This window comes from Littorina saxatilis, linkage group LG13 (genome assembly GCF_037325665.1).
Source record: "Littorina saxatilis isolate snail1 linkage group LG13, US_GU_Lsax_2.0, whole genome shotgun sequence".
NCBI lineage: Eukaryota > Metazoa > Mollusca > Gastropoda > Littorinimorpha > Littorinidae > Littorina > Littorina saxatilis.
In genome coordinates, this window is record NC_090257.1 from 7,110,894 (window position 1) to 7,127,719 (window position 16,826).

Here is a 16,826-nt window from a genome sequence, read left to right on the forward strand (position 1 = left end):
TCTTCTAAGCCTGCCTGGAACAAGAAGCAGCACAACGCCTCTCGTCCTAAGGAACAGGGAGATAAGGGCGCACCAGCCAAGGGTGCTCCTTATCCTAAGAAACCCTCGTTCGGGAAGGGGAGGGGGGGGGCTCGAAAGCCCTCCCCCCAATGAGGCTCTCCCGATCACATCACCCCTGTTCCCCCCACTTTTGTGGTGGCGGGGGGCCCCACCAGGGCCATTTCCATGTGGCAGGCGTTAGTGCACAGCCAATGGATTTTGCGGGTGGTGCGATCGGGATTCCGCCTGTTGTGGGAGGGGGAAAAGGCTCCCTTGACCAGGGTTCCTCCTCCCTTTCGTTTTCCGGCCAGCCTAGAGGCCAGAGCGGCCATAGAGACAGAGATCAGGTCTCTTTTGGCCAAAGAGGCTATAGAGGAGATTGTGGATCACTCCTCGCCGGGGTTTTACGGACGCCTGTTTGTCGTGCCCAAGGCGTCGGGCCGCTGGAGGCCTGTTCTCGATCTTTCGGTCTTGAACAAGTTTCTGCGGAAGATCAAGTTTCGTATGGAAACGCCAGCTTCGGTCAGGGAGGCCCTGCGCCGGGGAGATTGGGTGACTTCGGTGGATTTGACGGACGCCTACTTTCATATCCTTATGTATCAAGTGGACAGAAAGTGGCTCCGGTTCCGCTGGGGTCATCGGATCTTTCAATTCAGGGCTCTGCCCTTCGGGCTGTCCCTGGCCCCGTGGGTTTTCACTTTGGTGATCAGACAGTTGGCCGCGCTGATCAGGCAAAGAGGTATTCGTCTACGGACGTACCTCGACGACTGGTTGATTCTGAGTCAGAGTCAATCAGTGTGCCTCTTGAACACTCAGGTAGTGTTGAACCGGGCTCTGAGCCTGGGGTTCTCTGTGAACCAAGCGAAGTCGGAATTGACTCCCTCGCAGAGGTTTGTTTACCTCGGTATGGCGTTCGACACTGTCGCTTGGACGGTCCGGCCTACGCAGGAGAGGATTCAGAAGCTTCATGCTCTCATTTCGGCCGTGGCTGGCAGCCAGCAGGCTTCGGTGAGGGTCCTTACCTCGATTCTGGGCCAAATGGAATCTATGGCAACTCTGGTTCCCTTAGGGAGGGTGTACAAGAGGCCTTTCCAGGCTGCGCTCAGCTCTCTCTGGGAGCCGGCTTCGCAAGATTGGGACAAAATCGTCTCCACGCAGGGATGGTTCAGTCACGCGACGGCTCGGTGGCTGGATCTAGACTGGATCTCTCAGGGGGTCCCCATCTCTCTGCCTCCTCCGGACATAGATCTGTTCACGGATGCGTCTATGGCTGGGTGGGGGGCTCACATCGGGGGCCAGGCGGCCTCCGGTCTTTGGACTCAGGCCCAGCGTCTTTGGCATATCAATCGCCTGGAGTTGGAGGCTGTTTCCCTCGGTTTGCTTGCGTTTCTCCCTCTGGTGGGCGGCAGACATGTCCGGTTGCACACGGACAATACCACTGTCGCTGCCTACATCAACAAGCAGGGAGGAGCTCGGTCGTTTTCCCTGTCAGACAGGGCATGCGAGGTTCTGGTGTGGTGCCACTCGCATCGGATCATGATTTCAGCAGAGTTCCTGCCGGGCAAGCTCAACGCTCTGGCGGATGCGCTCAGCAGGTCCTCTCAGGTGTTGCACACCGAATGGACGATCACTCACGGGGCGCTCCAACGCCTGTGGGCACAGGTGGAGAAGCCCATGATCGATCTATTTGCAACGAGATTTTCAAAGAGACTTCCCATTTTCGTGTCCCCCTTTCCGGACACGGAAGCCTGGGCAAGCAATGCGTTGGAGATCTCGTGGAGCGGCCTTCAGGCCTACGCATATCCTCCCTTTCCTCTACTCAGCAGAGTGGTGAGGAAGGCCGAGCTGGATCGTCCGGAGCTCCTGCTGCTGGTAGCCCCCTGGTGGCCTTCCCAGCAGTGGTTTCCAGATCTGCTGTTGCTGGCAAAAGGGGTTCCGATCCCTCTAAATCTGGTGCGGGGAGAGCTCGTTCAGCCAAGAACAGGCATTCCGCACAGAGACCCGCAGGCCCTGCGCCTACACGTTTGGAGACTGTGAGGTCGGAACTGCGGAAATCTGGCGCTTCAGACTCTACGCTGGATTTGGTTTTTAAGGCGCATAGGTCCTCGACTGCGTCTGTGTATGCTTGCCATTGGGCCGCCTGGGCCAAGTGGTGTAGGGAGACGGGGGTCAATGCCGTGGCCCCGCGCTCGTTACAGGTGGCAAATCATCTTTCTTTTTTGTCTGCTCAGGGCAGTTCGGCCTCTGCTTTGAGAGTCCGACGTTCTGCTATATCTGCTACGCTGAGGCAGATAGGCAGATTGATTAACGTTAACGGAGTGATTGCTAGTGTGATCAAAGGGGCCGCTCTCCAGGAAGCGCAGAGACGGACCTCTGTCCCGGCATGGGACTTATTTTTGGTTTTAGAATTTTTGCGGTCTGCGGCGTTTGAGCCTTTGCAGGCTGCTAGCCTGACTGATTTAACACGCAAGACGGTTTTTCTGCTTCTTCTGGCTACTGCTCGGCGAGGCAGTGAGATACATGCCTTGTCGGGTTTGTCGGAAGACATCGCGTTCGAGCGCGATGGTTCAATGTCGCTTCATTTCCGGCCTGGTTTTCTCGCGAAAAATCAAAAGCCAGGCCAATCCCCGCCCGTGGTCCGAGTCCCCCCGCTTGGGACTATCCTAGCTTCGCACGATCCGGACTTAGCTAACTGTCCAGTTAGGGCCTTGAAGTCTTACTTGGCTCGCACTCAGTTGGTTAGGTCCAAAAGCCAAAAACTTTTGTTCATTTCATTGAACACGAAATATGACAGGGACATATCGAAATTGACCCTTACAAGATGGGTGGCGACCCTCATTAGACGAGCTTATGAGTGGTGGCTCTCGCAGGAGAGGGGGGGGCGTTCAGTCCTTCCTCTGACATCAGCTCGAGTACATGAGGCCAGAGCCTGGGCGTCCTCTGTGGCCGTCTTACGTTCAGGGCGATTAAGCGATGTCTTGCAGACAGCTTACTGGAAGTCAGACGATGTCTTCATCAGCTTCTACCTTCGTGACATCTCTTGCACGCGACTGGATGGCTCCAGTGCTTTGCCGGCTTTGGTGGCTGCAGGGCAGGTGCTTGCAAGGACATAAGTAAGTTCCCTCCGCCTTTAGGAGGAATCTGCATTCATAAGAATTGGAGTAAGAATATGTGATTAAATCGAAAATTTTTAATTAAATTTTGATTTAATATAATATACTTACCCAATTCTTATAGTTAATACCCTCCCATCCGTCCCCGCTGGATTATGTCCTTGGGGGTTTGTTTGACTAATAGTCTCGAATGAACATGACGGATGCTAGCGCTCACGTGGTGCGCAGGGTGTTATGGGTAACCGAGCAAGGTCAGGCCATAGCAACGGCTATGGCGTCGCTTTTAGCTTGGTTACCACCCTACTAAGGGCAGGTAATTTGAGAGGTTTTTCGACATCTAGCATGTGGGACTAAAGTCAATGCATTCATAAGAATTGGGTAAGTATATTATATTAAATCAAAATTTAATTAAAAATTTTCGAATATCAAATGTTGAATTGTAAATTAAGTTACTAGTAATAGTATTACTGTATTAGACAACAGTAATAATAACTACTATGCTGTTTTTTTCAAGTATTCCCTGGATACAGGTGCACAGTGAAGAGTAGCTTTTCTTGTCAACTTTCAAGTCTGCAAGACCCAGGAGGAATGGAAGAATCCAACAAACACTTGAAACAGAAATCCAAATGTTTTTTCTCGACCGTTAATAAATTATTTAAAGTGCATAAGTAAGTCATCTTTAATATGAATATTATTTGTGTTTGCAGTTGATGGCCTGCAGTCCCATGTGAGCTGCCTTTTTCTGCATCAATGACATGGATCAAGACCCGGGCATTCTGACTCTCTTTTTAACCTTCACCGGATCAAGCGTTGGACTACACAGTCCGGATGACACGACCCACACTTCACAGTCCGGATGACATGACCCACACTTTCCAAAGGATTCAACGTAAAAAGTTATGGGTTGTACACGATCCACGCCATCCGGATAGGAATAAACATTTTTCCGCCTCTTTGCAGAGTATGGGTCGTACACGACCCACGTCATCCGAATAAGGATAAACAACGTAACATTCATTACGTAATTCCATATGGGTCGTCCACCACCCACATCATCCGGACTGTGTAGTTCTACACGTTATCGTTTATTTGTTTGTTCGCAAAGATAATCTTTCAAAAAATGGGCAATGGAAAGGTCGTATGGTGATTAGAGATTGCATGAAGTCTCAATTAAAAACTCAAAAAGTTTCAGAGATAAAGTCGATTGTGTGAGGCTCTGGGTCGTCCTCAACCCACAAAGTACGTTGAAGGTTAACTACAGAAGCTTTGAAATCTTGATCGTCACAAAACGGGGGCAGCGAAGTTCAAGTTTTCTCCGTAAAGTGTCACTTACCCAACTGACCTCAAATTCCAAAACAATAAACACGTGGAACTGAAATTTATTTTCAATGAGAATCTAGGTAGGTGTAATGTGTAAATGACATTCATTTTCCATGAGGATCTAGGTCTGTGCAGGTCAGTGTGTGTTACTACTTACTGACATTCCATATTCATTCAATAAAATCGGTTTATTCTTTCTACATCTATTTTGGGTTTTCTGTTTTTGCATATAATGTATGGGTGTGAATCAATTGAAGTGATTTGAACAAGACCATAATTTTGTGAATTGGATTTTAGGTCAGTGTGCCGATAAGTGTACTATTAATATGCCAATAATGTGCTAATATGTGCATTTTTCACCCGGTTTATTGCTCGAATAGCTGCTGCTGGTGTGCGCTAGAAATGTACCACAAAACAGCAAACCTACAAGTACAATTGGATTTATAAATTATAGCACAATATTACTATTAATAAAAAATACAATAAGTATAAGCTACAATTCAGTTTTTAATGTGCCAAATGTGCTAGAAATGTACCAGGCGTAGCACATTTGTGGCACGTGCTAGTAATGTACCAGGCGTAGCACATTTGTTGCACATGCTAGAAATTTGCTAATCCAGTAGCAGGTTTGCAGTTTTGTAGTACATTTCTAGCTCATGTACCACAAATGTGCCAAATTGGAACTTTCGTGGCACATTTGTAGCGCATGCTAGAAATGTACCAGGCGTAGCACATTTGTGGCACGTGCTAGGAATGTGCTAATCCAGAAGCCGGTTTGCAGTTTTGTAGTACATTTCTAGCTTATGTACCACAAATGTGCCAAATTGGAACCTTTGTGGCACATTTGTAGCGCATGCTAGAAATGTACCAGGCGTAGCACATTTGTGGCACGTGCTAGGAATGTGCTAATCCAGAAGCCGGTTTGCAGTTTTGTAGTACATTTCTAGCTTATGTACCACAAATGTGCCAAATTGGAACCTTTGTGGCACATTTGTAGCGCATGCTAGAAATGTACCAGGCGTAGCACATTTGTGGTATACTGCATTTGTCTATTTTTTTTTCTAAGTCCATGGTTCCAATTTGGCACATTTCTAGCACGTACCACAGTGTACTAATTATGCGCTACATGTAGCACATTTGTGGTATACTAGATTTCGGTAAGGGTTCCAAGCTGAAATGTTACAACATATTCTGCACTGGCCTAATTTTGTTTTTTACTTAAAGGTCCTTGTCTACATGTTTATACCGAAATTGCCATTTGACCATTAAAATGCAGAGTCTATTATCTACAAATATCAACAATACACCCCCTTTCGATCAGGAAAGACGAAGCCAGTGTAGCCGTTTGAAAATTCATTGTAGTATTCCAGCGTAGTACTCATAGTAGGATATCCTTATTTGGAAAATGCCAAGCGCAAAACTCCTCTCAAATCCCGTGTATTTCGTGCGTTTAAAAAAAACCGTGGACATAAGCGCTCCAGTGTCAAACTGTTGCTGCACTTGTTTGGGCGTGGCTATAAGCATAGTGACATGAATTTGATTGGTCAGTATTTTTAGGCAAAACACATGTTCTCAGCTAACAGAAAACAAAATATTGGAAGCGTGAGTCACGCTACCCAAAAATAAAATCTTTTTTTACATATATTTTTTTTCTATAACTTTTTTCCCCATGGTTCATTCATCATCTGACATAACTTTTTAGCGAAATCTAACCATAAGATTATTAAAACAAGGCAAAAATGTAGACGACCACCTTTAAATGTCAATCAATTTTATTGAAGCCAAAAGAGGTGGCCACAGTGGCCGTTTCAACTTTTTTAAAAGCCGGATATGACGTCATCAAAAATAGTTGCATAAAAAAACTCACAAAAAACGGTAGTGGACATAATTAAGAATGTGTATGGCCAGTTTCATGAAGATCTGTTGGGAATCGCTCTTCACACACACACACAAACATACCACAACCACCCCCACCATCATAACCAACCTCGTCTGATTCCTAGTAGTCTATCTGAAAACATTTAGTCAAAACAGATATGTGTCATAGGTATCATTGTGTTAGCGGGTGTTTCAGGAATCTGCATTTGGGAGATTGGGGGTAGTGTAATATGTATAAGGGTTAAGGAGCATCTTCTCCAGTGAATCCATCAAAAATCACCAATACTCCTCTGAACTAAAACCCATACAACACCACCTTATCGGTCTCATGCCAGAGAGGAGACAGGTTGAGAAAAAAATGAGACGGAATTTCAGGACGAAAAAAAAAAGAAGAAGAAATAAAGTGAGGAAGGTGATTCTAAGAAAGGACAAAAAAAGCCTGCTACTATTCCACAGAAAACAAGTGTTGGGATTCGAAAAATGAGACGGAATTTCAGGACGAAAAAGAAATAAAGTGAGGAAGGAGATTCTAAGAAAGAAAGAAAAAATGCCTGCTACTATTCTACAGAAAGCAAGTGTTGGGATTCGGATTTAGTGTATTCCATCATCATTGATGTACACAATGAACAGTGAAACCACAGAAGCTTCTGAGAATGGCTACTTTGGACTTTCTGAGACACAATGGGCTGAATGGGCTACTGCAAGTGTTTGTTGGCTTGTTTTTTTGTTTTAACAGAGGGTGAATGTGAGTGACCGGCATGGAAAATGCTTTTTGGATGTTGCATATTACAAACATAAATAATATATCCTTCAATATCCATCCAAATATCCTTCTTTAAAACGTTGCTTTATAATTAGCCAGGAGCAGTATGATGACAAAGATTTGAAGCTGTTCATCATTCGTTATGTACAGCATGTATTGCTTGCACACAACACACACACGGTGACACACACACACGGTGACACACACACACGGTGACACACACACACACACACGCATTAATGAAATAGAATTTGAGTAGAACTACAAAAGCAGTTGGTGATCAGGAGGCAGCAAAAAAAACCTGTACAGAGGCTATTAAGCTCGCAAACAATAACCACCCCATCACCAGCATATAAGAAGAGCAAGTAGGTTAAAGATTAATTGACAGGATGTGAGTTTCGCATATATGACTGTGCTACCAAAAGAACTAACACTTGATAACCTGAAGAGCAGACCTTTTCCAAAATTGCAATGGAGAAAAAAATTCAGCAACTTTTTGTTTCTTCTGTTGCATTCATTCACTCACTTTTCTGTGTTTTCAACCATTTATATCAGTGTAGTGTTTTGAAATCCTTTAAACAAACACAAAGCTGAAACAGTTTTTGCCTGTAAGGAATTCATTGTCTGCAGATGAGTTAACAATAAATGTATGTATTTAAGAACTGTGATCTCTCCTTACGCTCAACTATCTTTTCAGCTTCCAAAGACTTACTGTACTAAAATTTATTACAAAGAGCATGAAACAAAATTTGACATAAATCATTAATGACCAGTCAATAATGTCTCATGCAAACATTGAATGATAAATATGGCAATTCTTAAAACATATGCTTGGTTAGAGTTTGTGTTACAAGTTAATAAGTCAATGATGAACAAAGAATATGAAGAGTGTTAGTAAAATGTGTTTAACGTTATCAGTGGGAAAAAAAGACAACTTTATTCTTACACCAGATAAATAAATAAATAAATAAATAAATAAATAAATAAACAGATAAATGAAAAACAAACATGAAAAAAACCCTTAATATATATCAGAGTTCACAGAAGTTAACCACAGAATCAAATTTGAATCACTATAAGGGACTGGTTTTTTTAACCAAGAAAAAAAAAAGCATTAACATGTGAAAAGAAAGGTAGTGGTAGTACAACGGCACCTGGTTCATTTTAAAAGTACCATTTCATTATTGGAAAGTGTGACTAAACCAGTGCCATAGCAGGGTTGGTACGGGAAACTTACACAGGCGTTAGGGCGTTAACGGCTTGTCGTCGGCCTCAAACTGGCCCAGGTCTCCGTCATCAAACTTGAACCCCGAGGGAAACAAACAGAACACAACAGAAAATGTTTGCCGAACACAAAATAGGCAGAACCTACATTTCAAATGCATTTCAGAACAGAACAAAACGCCTAAAATTGCGTTTAAGAATATAAAAAACAAATAAACTGAACTGCTGAACTGAACCAGAAACATTTCTCCTGTTTAATACAAAGCAATAAATAAATGAATAAAACGAAAAGTAAAACATTAGAACTGAAGAGGTAACAAAACACAAAACATGGGGAAGTCACTAGAAGAATGAAAATGCTGTGAGAGGGTGGGCATTAGCGGGAATGCAAAGCCAAGCCGATCAGTTTCTTCAAACATTTCCGAGTACAATTGACAAACTCATTGCTTGAGCTCCCTGTTAAGCATTATTCAGCGCTGCTAATGGTTGATATAAATGTAAATAAGTATAGACAGAAATCAGATGATTCAGCCTGTGTATGTGTGCGTGTGCAAGCGAGCGTGTGTGTGTGTGCGTGTCACGGTGTGTGTCACTGTGCGTTTGTGTGTGTGTGTGTGTGTGTCAGTGTGTGTGTGTGTGTGTGTGTGTGTGTGTGTGTGTGTGTGTGTGTGTGTGTGTGTGTGTGTGTGTGTGTGTGTGTGTGTGTGTGTGTGTGTGTGTGTGTGTGTGTGCCTGTCTCTAAGTCTAAAATGTAACAAAAACAAACATTCACATTTTGCTCAAAACGATAAACAATGGTTGGAAATAGTTTCATGCCATGATGTTCAGGGGATGAAGGTGGTGGGATCCAGGATGTAAAGCTCGACATATTCAAAAGGTGAGTGTGCATGGGAGGGACAAGCTTGTTACGTTCGTCTTTCTTTATTTGGTGTTTTACGTCGTTTTCAACAACGAAGGTTATATCGCGACGGGTTACGTTCGTCTAACGTCAAGCAATAGAAACAGTCACAATCTGAAATCATAATTGGCTCACGTAAGTGTAGCCTATGCGATGATAAACTTTGTCTGTCTGTGCGTGCGTGCGTGCGTGCGTGCGTGCGTGTGTGTGTGTGTGTGTGTGTGATAGAAACTTTAACATTTCCGAGTCTATGGATAAAGCTCGCATAAGAAGATTACGTCTCGGTCAAAAGTGTTTGACGTGTGTGACTATTTGAAGACGTCACATTATGACGTAAGAGGGTTAGACGTCACGCAAAGGAATTACTGAAAGTCTCGGTCATTGTTATTGTGAGCGGGCCGAGACTACTTGGCAGATCCAGGGTCTCGCTTTCCTGCACAGTTTCACCTATGCTTACTGTGTGTGTGTGTGTGTATGTCTGACGGAGTGATTGAGTTTGTGTTACTGTTTGTCGATTTCTTACGTGAGCCTTGAAGGCTTCGCCTCTTGTTTTTCTTTCCTTTTCTAAAACATTGGACGATTCAGAATGCAAATGGCATTTCGCTTCTTTCTTCCAATGACCTCAGAACCGAACATCTCAGAACAAAAAAATGAACATTCTTCATGCAAATTGTCTGACCAATTATTACTTCGGTCTTTCTTTGATTTTTCTCTGCCAGCTTTACGGCTGCTGGGTTTTGCTTTCCCGCAGTCACATTTATCCAAAGGCCCATCTCCTTTCTAAAAACGGGATGCACACACACACACACACACACACACACACACACACACACACACACACACACACACACACACACACACACACACACACACAGTACACAACGTATTGTAATCAAGGCCAATGGATGAGCTTGTACCCAATTAACCACAAGGATCTGAAGGAAACATTACTAGCATCAGTCAGACTATATTATGCATAAATGTAATCACATTTATGTGCCTAAAGTACTTGGTACTTCTCAGTACCTTTCCCTTTTAGCATGTTCTTAACCTTATGACATTATGACAAACAAACAAATTATGACAACAGATATATAGATATATTTTGTATTTTGCGTTCGACGATTTTCAGAATGCAAAAAAAGTCTTCCTAAAAATCATCATTCAATTGCTTGTTGAGCAAAAGAGTGGTACTGAAATGCAACATATATATGGCCTGAAATGGTACAAAGAAGAGGAGGAATTTTTTTTGGGGGGGACAATACTGGTGACGCACAGCAGACTGGTGCCCCTCTACGGGGGCCCAAGGTCTGTCCCAATCCAAACCCCGGAATTAAAAGAAAATCAAACAAACAAACAAACAAACAGACAGACAGAGCAAATCCAGTAAGCCCCATTATACTAATGGCGGCTTAAAGAACCAAATTTATGCAACTTGGTGCATTCTGAGTATAACTTAATTGACAGGCATAACAGGCTTTGGGTATTTCGTATGGTGGAAATGGACTTTTACTGGAGAAAATCTTCCAAAATAAAGATTTCAAGCCCTGTTAAATACTCGTTTTTAGCCATCTTATGTGTAAAGGGATGTGTAAAAAGGGATGAAATAAACAAATGAAGCAAAAAAAAAGCACTGTGTGCGCCTCTATAACCGCAACCTCTGTGATGTCAGCTTTGCGAATGAATGCTTAAGCAGTGGGAGGGGGGGGGGGGGGGGGGGGGGGGTATCAGCAAGATAATGGTATCGAGACTGAAAAAAGAAAATTGAATGTTTCCCAAAGGGCTGAAAACTCTGACCTCTTTAACAGAAGCTGTTGCAAATGATAATCATTTCCGTACACACTACCGAACGTTTTACTGGCAAAAACAGATGGTGTCCAAAATTAAAGGAGAAAGCACACAAAGTCAAATCTCATACACACAGTCACAAAAACCATCTACTGCCCAGCTTCTAACAAACGAGCACTCTATCTTATGTACACATCTTGTGTTGTTTGCTGAAATTGCTCATGAAAGGGGTGAAAACACCAGAACAAAACAGATGCAACACTTTATAAAATCGACCAAACAGCTGAACTGATTATAAATTCAAAGACCAAAAAAACAAACAAACAAACAAACCAACAAAACTTTCAAAGAAAACAGACGAGAAATATGCAGTGGAAATACAACGCAAAAATGACATGTCCTAACATAGAGCTCTATGTCATCTGTCAAGAAAAATAACATCTGTATTTCTCAAACAGCTAAACAAAACAATAAAAGGATACGAATACGAATACGAATACTTTATTATCTCATACAGAGAAATTTCAGTGTGGTGCACATTAAAAGACAAAACAAATAATAAGACAACAGATAAAAATACCATACGAAGCATACTACACTCGCGCACGCATATGTACACTAACAGGAATAGTAACATGATTCCAAATAGGTAAATTGCCGTCAGCTTTAGCTAAAAGTTTACCGCTAAAAACTATCATTATCACAGGACTAGATATGTCATTGAACAATATTTATCACAGGACTAGTCATTCGAGGGTTATCACACTCAGCATAAGGGTGCACATCAAAGAATATAAAAAATATTCATCACAGAAATCAGTGCATATGTTCACCGGCACACATACTAGTTTTAATTAACTTAGGTATTTAAAAAGCCAATTGACTTTGGAATAAAACTGTTCTTAGTTCTGAGCGTGCGGAATCTGGGAGTGCGGAGGCGACGTCCTGAGGGCCACAGGACGAAACAGACCAAGAAAAAACCATAGCTAAAACTACGACAAAAAAGAAATTCAGAAGACATCTCATCCAAAGTTCAACATTTCAATAACATGAGAAGAAGGCATTTCATCCAAAGTTCAACATTTTAATAACATAAACCATGCCCTCTTTTCCTCATTGGTCATCCCGTCATCTCTTCACCTTCCACCCCACCCCCGGCCCCACCCCATACAAATAAGAATGTCAATAAACAACAAACAGGCAAAACAAATTACAAACGAACAGACAAGCCTGTAAATGAACAAGCCAACCAACCTATCAACTTTAAGGACTTAACACATTCAGCACTTAAACACCCATCTTTGGGATCAAGCAGAGTACATACCTGCAGTGGTTCTTTTCTCCCTGTCTGGTGATTGGGGGATACAGAAGCCTGGTCCAGCTGGGAATGGTCAGACATGCCACCAATGGACAACTGGTTTTCATCAATGATCATGTCCGTGTCCGAGTCATGATCGGTGGGACCACCCAGACCCTGGTGATAAAAGGCACAATTAAAAGCACAAGGAAGAAGAAGCAAGTGAGTGCATTTTTATTTTGAGGTGTTTTGTTGCTGTCTGCTTTTGTTAAAGCCTTCCTGTTTGACAGCTACATTGATGAATACCTTGCTTGCTTTTCTATGCACCACGCACAGACACGCACATGTGCACACTCAATCTATCTTAATGTTGTATTCATGCCCCATTCAGCTTCAAGACCAGTTTGCACTGTTTAATACATAAATAAATACATTTTGTGAAAATGCCCTCCATCCTAATATAAACATTCACATCTTCAAGCAATCCCACATATCTACATGTCTTGACATTTTACTTTCTTTGATAAGGCCAAAAAAAAAATAGGTGTGGTTACGGTAACATAGCCAAAAAAATAGGGTAGGTAGGTAGGCAATCACTTTTTTTTTTTTAACTTTTTTTTTCTAATGTGTACAAATTAAACCTACTTGACAGGGAAATAAGTGTGCGACACGGGCGCTTTCGCTTTTATTGCGTTTTTTGCACTGTTTTTTTTTTATTTTTTTTTTTTTACAAATTTAATAAAAAGTTATAGGATCGGCCCCTAAAAATAGGGTAGGTCGGGTTACCGTAACCACACCTATTTTTTTTTTAGGCCTAATAACATTGGATTAATAATTTATTCAAATCACACCTGTGTTAATTGTTCTTCTGTGGTGAAGATTTTGGCAATCGGCAGACAACACTTGGGTAGCGTTTCTATCAGTGTTGGCCGATGGTTGGTCAGGAGAGGTTTCATTACTCTGAAAGTGACAGATTAAAGTTCATAAGGAAAATCATACCAATCAAGTCTCTGACAATGCTAAACCTCCACAGAATTCAGACTGACCAAAACAAGAAAATTATCTCTGTCTGTTTGTCTACCTGCTAAGCCTGTTTGTCTGTTTCTCTGTGGAAATACAATGTATATCTGTTTATCTATGGAAATCTGTTTGTCTATCTGCGAATCGTTCTGACTCTGTCTTTAACTGTGTAGGAAACTTTGCCTTGCTTCAATTGAGTGTATTTAAAGATAGCTTACATAGAAACACATTATGGTCAAATGTTACGCAACTAAGATTCAAACCAAACAGCAGAGGTGCCAAACAAACAATAGAACACTCATTTTTCATATCATATCCCAATATTTGAACAATCCCACACCAGTGCTTACTCCAACCCTTCGCTGATAATGTCCTGTAACGTCTAAGGCAATTCCATCATCCACAAAATTAATCACATGCATGAATAATGTCCTTACATGGTATCAAAGTTGTACCACTTGGCCACCAGCCATGCTTTTTCTGACGGAGTGGAACCGGGCTGTTGACCATTTTCACCGCCACCCTGCTGCTGCCCACACAAAAAACACATGTATACACAAAACTGCATGGGTAGATTTAAATTGAGCAACAAGAAAAGAAAAAGATCAATAAAGTAGAAGAACAGAGGCAGAAGAAAGAAAGGGAAGAAAATGTAAGAAGCGAATAACCAGGGTGTTTCAGCTTAAGTGTCAACTTCTACATTCTACTTTTGTTTTTATCTTTCATTGTTCATGAACACAGCCGCAACATTGTTTTTTTCCATAAAAATAATTTATACCAATTAGCCAGTATAAATGCTTTTAGCCGAGGTTGGTTGTAAAACTCAGTCTACAAGTGTTGTAAAGGCCTGCTTCCATCTACACAATGTTTTGCATTAATGTAGTACATGTACTGACAAAATGGTCTGCGATTACTCTATACAGGCTAAAGTTTGACATTATAACGTGTGCATTCTGTTAATCTGGCCTGTTCCTAAGATGCTCACACTGCACAGAAAGTCTGACAGTTCATTTGCTATTAAACAAATTCATATGTATCCATTTCATATTTAAAACGATATACTGTACTTTGATTAAATCTGAATTCCACACAGAGTACACCATACCACAACATGCACGTGCATAATTAATATGATTGGTTACTGTTTAAAACAACTGAAGAGATTCAGATAGTCAACATGCTTAAGGTTTGGAATACACTGACAAAACTAACAGCAATAATACTTGATAGTATAATTGAAAAAACAAACACATTTAGACAACATTAATGGGGTAACAATAACAGCTGAAATGGTAATTCAAGAAAATGCAGAAATCATAACATATTAAATTCCAGACACTCAGAATGTTCAAGTTATATACCTGAAGTGTCTTTAAGAATACATCCAGCACATTTTCGTTATTTTAGTTTCTGATGTGAAAGTGTATTGATAACCATTATGATGACCAATAAGTCTTACAGAAAGGTAACTTTAAAGCAATCCATTTTAAACATTCTATGTAGATCAGAGCATCAACATTTATATAAAACCAAAAACTTTAAAGGTAATAACAACTAAATATACAATATATTTGTTTAAATATCTGAATTAGGCAAACCGAACAACACAGTTTTTTTCAGTAGTTTTTTTAAAAGTGCCTTGAGTCATACAACTGAGGTCCCAATCACAGAAGAAAACAGCCATTTGCAAGATCGCTGAAATTGCCAATAGAGAAATTAACACCTTCCATTCACAAGTGCAGCAACCAAAGTCAGACCAACCCAGCAATTCTCCATTAGCTCAGAACTTCATGCTAAATTCATAGAAACTCACATTCACAACAAGTACACATAAACCACGAAAGCAGATCTATTCAAGCAATTTGGATCCCACAAAGTCGCCAGTATTCTTCACAGGAGCAATATCTCAGCAATGCAATTAACGACTGTGGAGTTTCAAACAAAGGAGAAGAAAGAAACTTAACCCATGCCTCACGTTCCATAAGCACCAAACCACAGAGGTCATCCAGGGCAGATCGTCACAGGGTACATAATGAACCAAAACCCAAAATGAAGTTGACAGCTGAGGTAAACCAATTTGGGAATTTGGCCAAAGCATTAATTCACATAAGGTATGAATCAGACGGACACTAAAAACAAGCCTTCAGGAATCCCAATGTTTTGAGAGCAAGATCGACACAGATGGTTGTTTTTTTCAACTGATAATACCCAGAACTTAACATAACGATCCCCAAACCAGAATTAAATCATATAGTATCAGATGCATCCAAAAGAGCTGATGATGATTGACGATGACAGCTGGTGGTGGTGATGATTAAACGCCGATGATGATGAGTTTGAGATAAATGTTCCAATGGTAAACTTAATGACAAACACAGAATATGACAGTCATGGTCAATATCAAAACAAGTGAAAATGAAATTTAACTTTAAACTCATAACTGGTTACACAATTTTTACACCATCAAAAACAAACAAATGCAGTGAAATAAATTATATTAAGTGAGCTGATAACACTTTTAAAAATGTGTTTTGTAAAACCAGTTCAAAGTATAAAACTGGATTTCATGTCCCTCCTCCGCTAATATAATCTTATTCTTTTCATGCGTCTGCCCATTGAGTACTGGCTGACTACATGGTCACATGTGGTTTGAATTTTGTCTATCTGTATCATATTTCTAAAAACAAAAATATGATTCTGAATCCCTTATGTTACATGCTATGGAAACTTAAGGATGTAAGAACATTTTGTGTGTAGCCAAATAGTAAACCAAAACTTGAAGGCACTGTAACGAATCTGTAATATTCAACTAATCAACACTTACACATTCTTTTGTTGCTATGAGTTAAGTTCTATAAAATAATTAAATAGAAAGACAAGAACGCAAACGAGGATTATGTTTATATAATTTAGAAATGTGTTGAATTGGGCTATGTAATTGTACGTTTTATTGTGCCTTCCTGTTTTGTTTTTGTTTTTTTCTTTTATGTTTGAAGATGCACATAGCATAGTCTTGTATGTCTGATGGTATTTGATGTTGATGTCTGATGTTGTTGTCATGTCATATATGTACCAAAAAAAACAAAAAAAAACAACACTTAAACATTCTATTGCTCAAGCACGAATGACTGCTGTTAAACATTCTCTGGCTAAAAAGACCCAGTACACCTCGGTCATGAAGAACAACACGTGCGAAAGCATGAATGCATCTCCGGTTTCATGATTAGATATTATACGTTTTATGTATTTTTGACCAAAATATGACATTTTACACATACCGAGACCGTCAGTGTATAATCTCCGAGACCGCGCTAGCGGTCGAGGTGAACAATGACTGTTGAGATATGTGTAAATTGTCATATTTTGGTCAAAAATACAAATAACATTTCTGTATCGATCGATTCTGGTTGGAATTTCTTGTAGTTTTTATGATTGAACGCAAACAAACACGCACTATTTTGTAGTCTCGGCTGGCCGCCTAAATAT

The 16,826-nt window shown here is 41.1% G+C and overlaps 1 protein-coding gene across 7 annotated transcripts in view; it reads right to left on the minus strand.

The window, feature by feature from the left end:
• The window catches only part of LOC138946368 (sodium/hydrogen exchanger 9-like), a 66,884-nt gene that overhangs the window by 18,249 nt on the left and 31,809 nt on the right, over positions 1–16,826 (minus strand). For 2 of the 7 annotated variants that reach the window (XM_070317943.1, XM_070317941.1), the window contains 4 exons: positions 13,778–13,866; positions 13,172–13,280; positions 12,348–12,497; positions 9,775–10,015 (listed from right to left, as the gene is read on the minus strand). In XM_070317943.1, coding sequence (XP_070174044.1) covers positions 9,800–10,015; positions 12,348–12,497; positions 13,172–13,280; positions 13,778–13,866 — 564 coding nt within the window. In that variant the 3' untranslated portion in view covers positions 9,775–9,799. Of the gene's footprint in view, positions 1–8,350; positions 8,415–9,774; positions 10,016–12,347; positions 12,498–13,171; positions 13,281–13,777; positions 13,870–16,826 lie in introns of those variants that run through there. The other 5 variants (XM_070317942.1, XM_070317940.1, XM_070317944.1 and 2 more) reach the window with 3 other exon arrangements.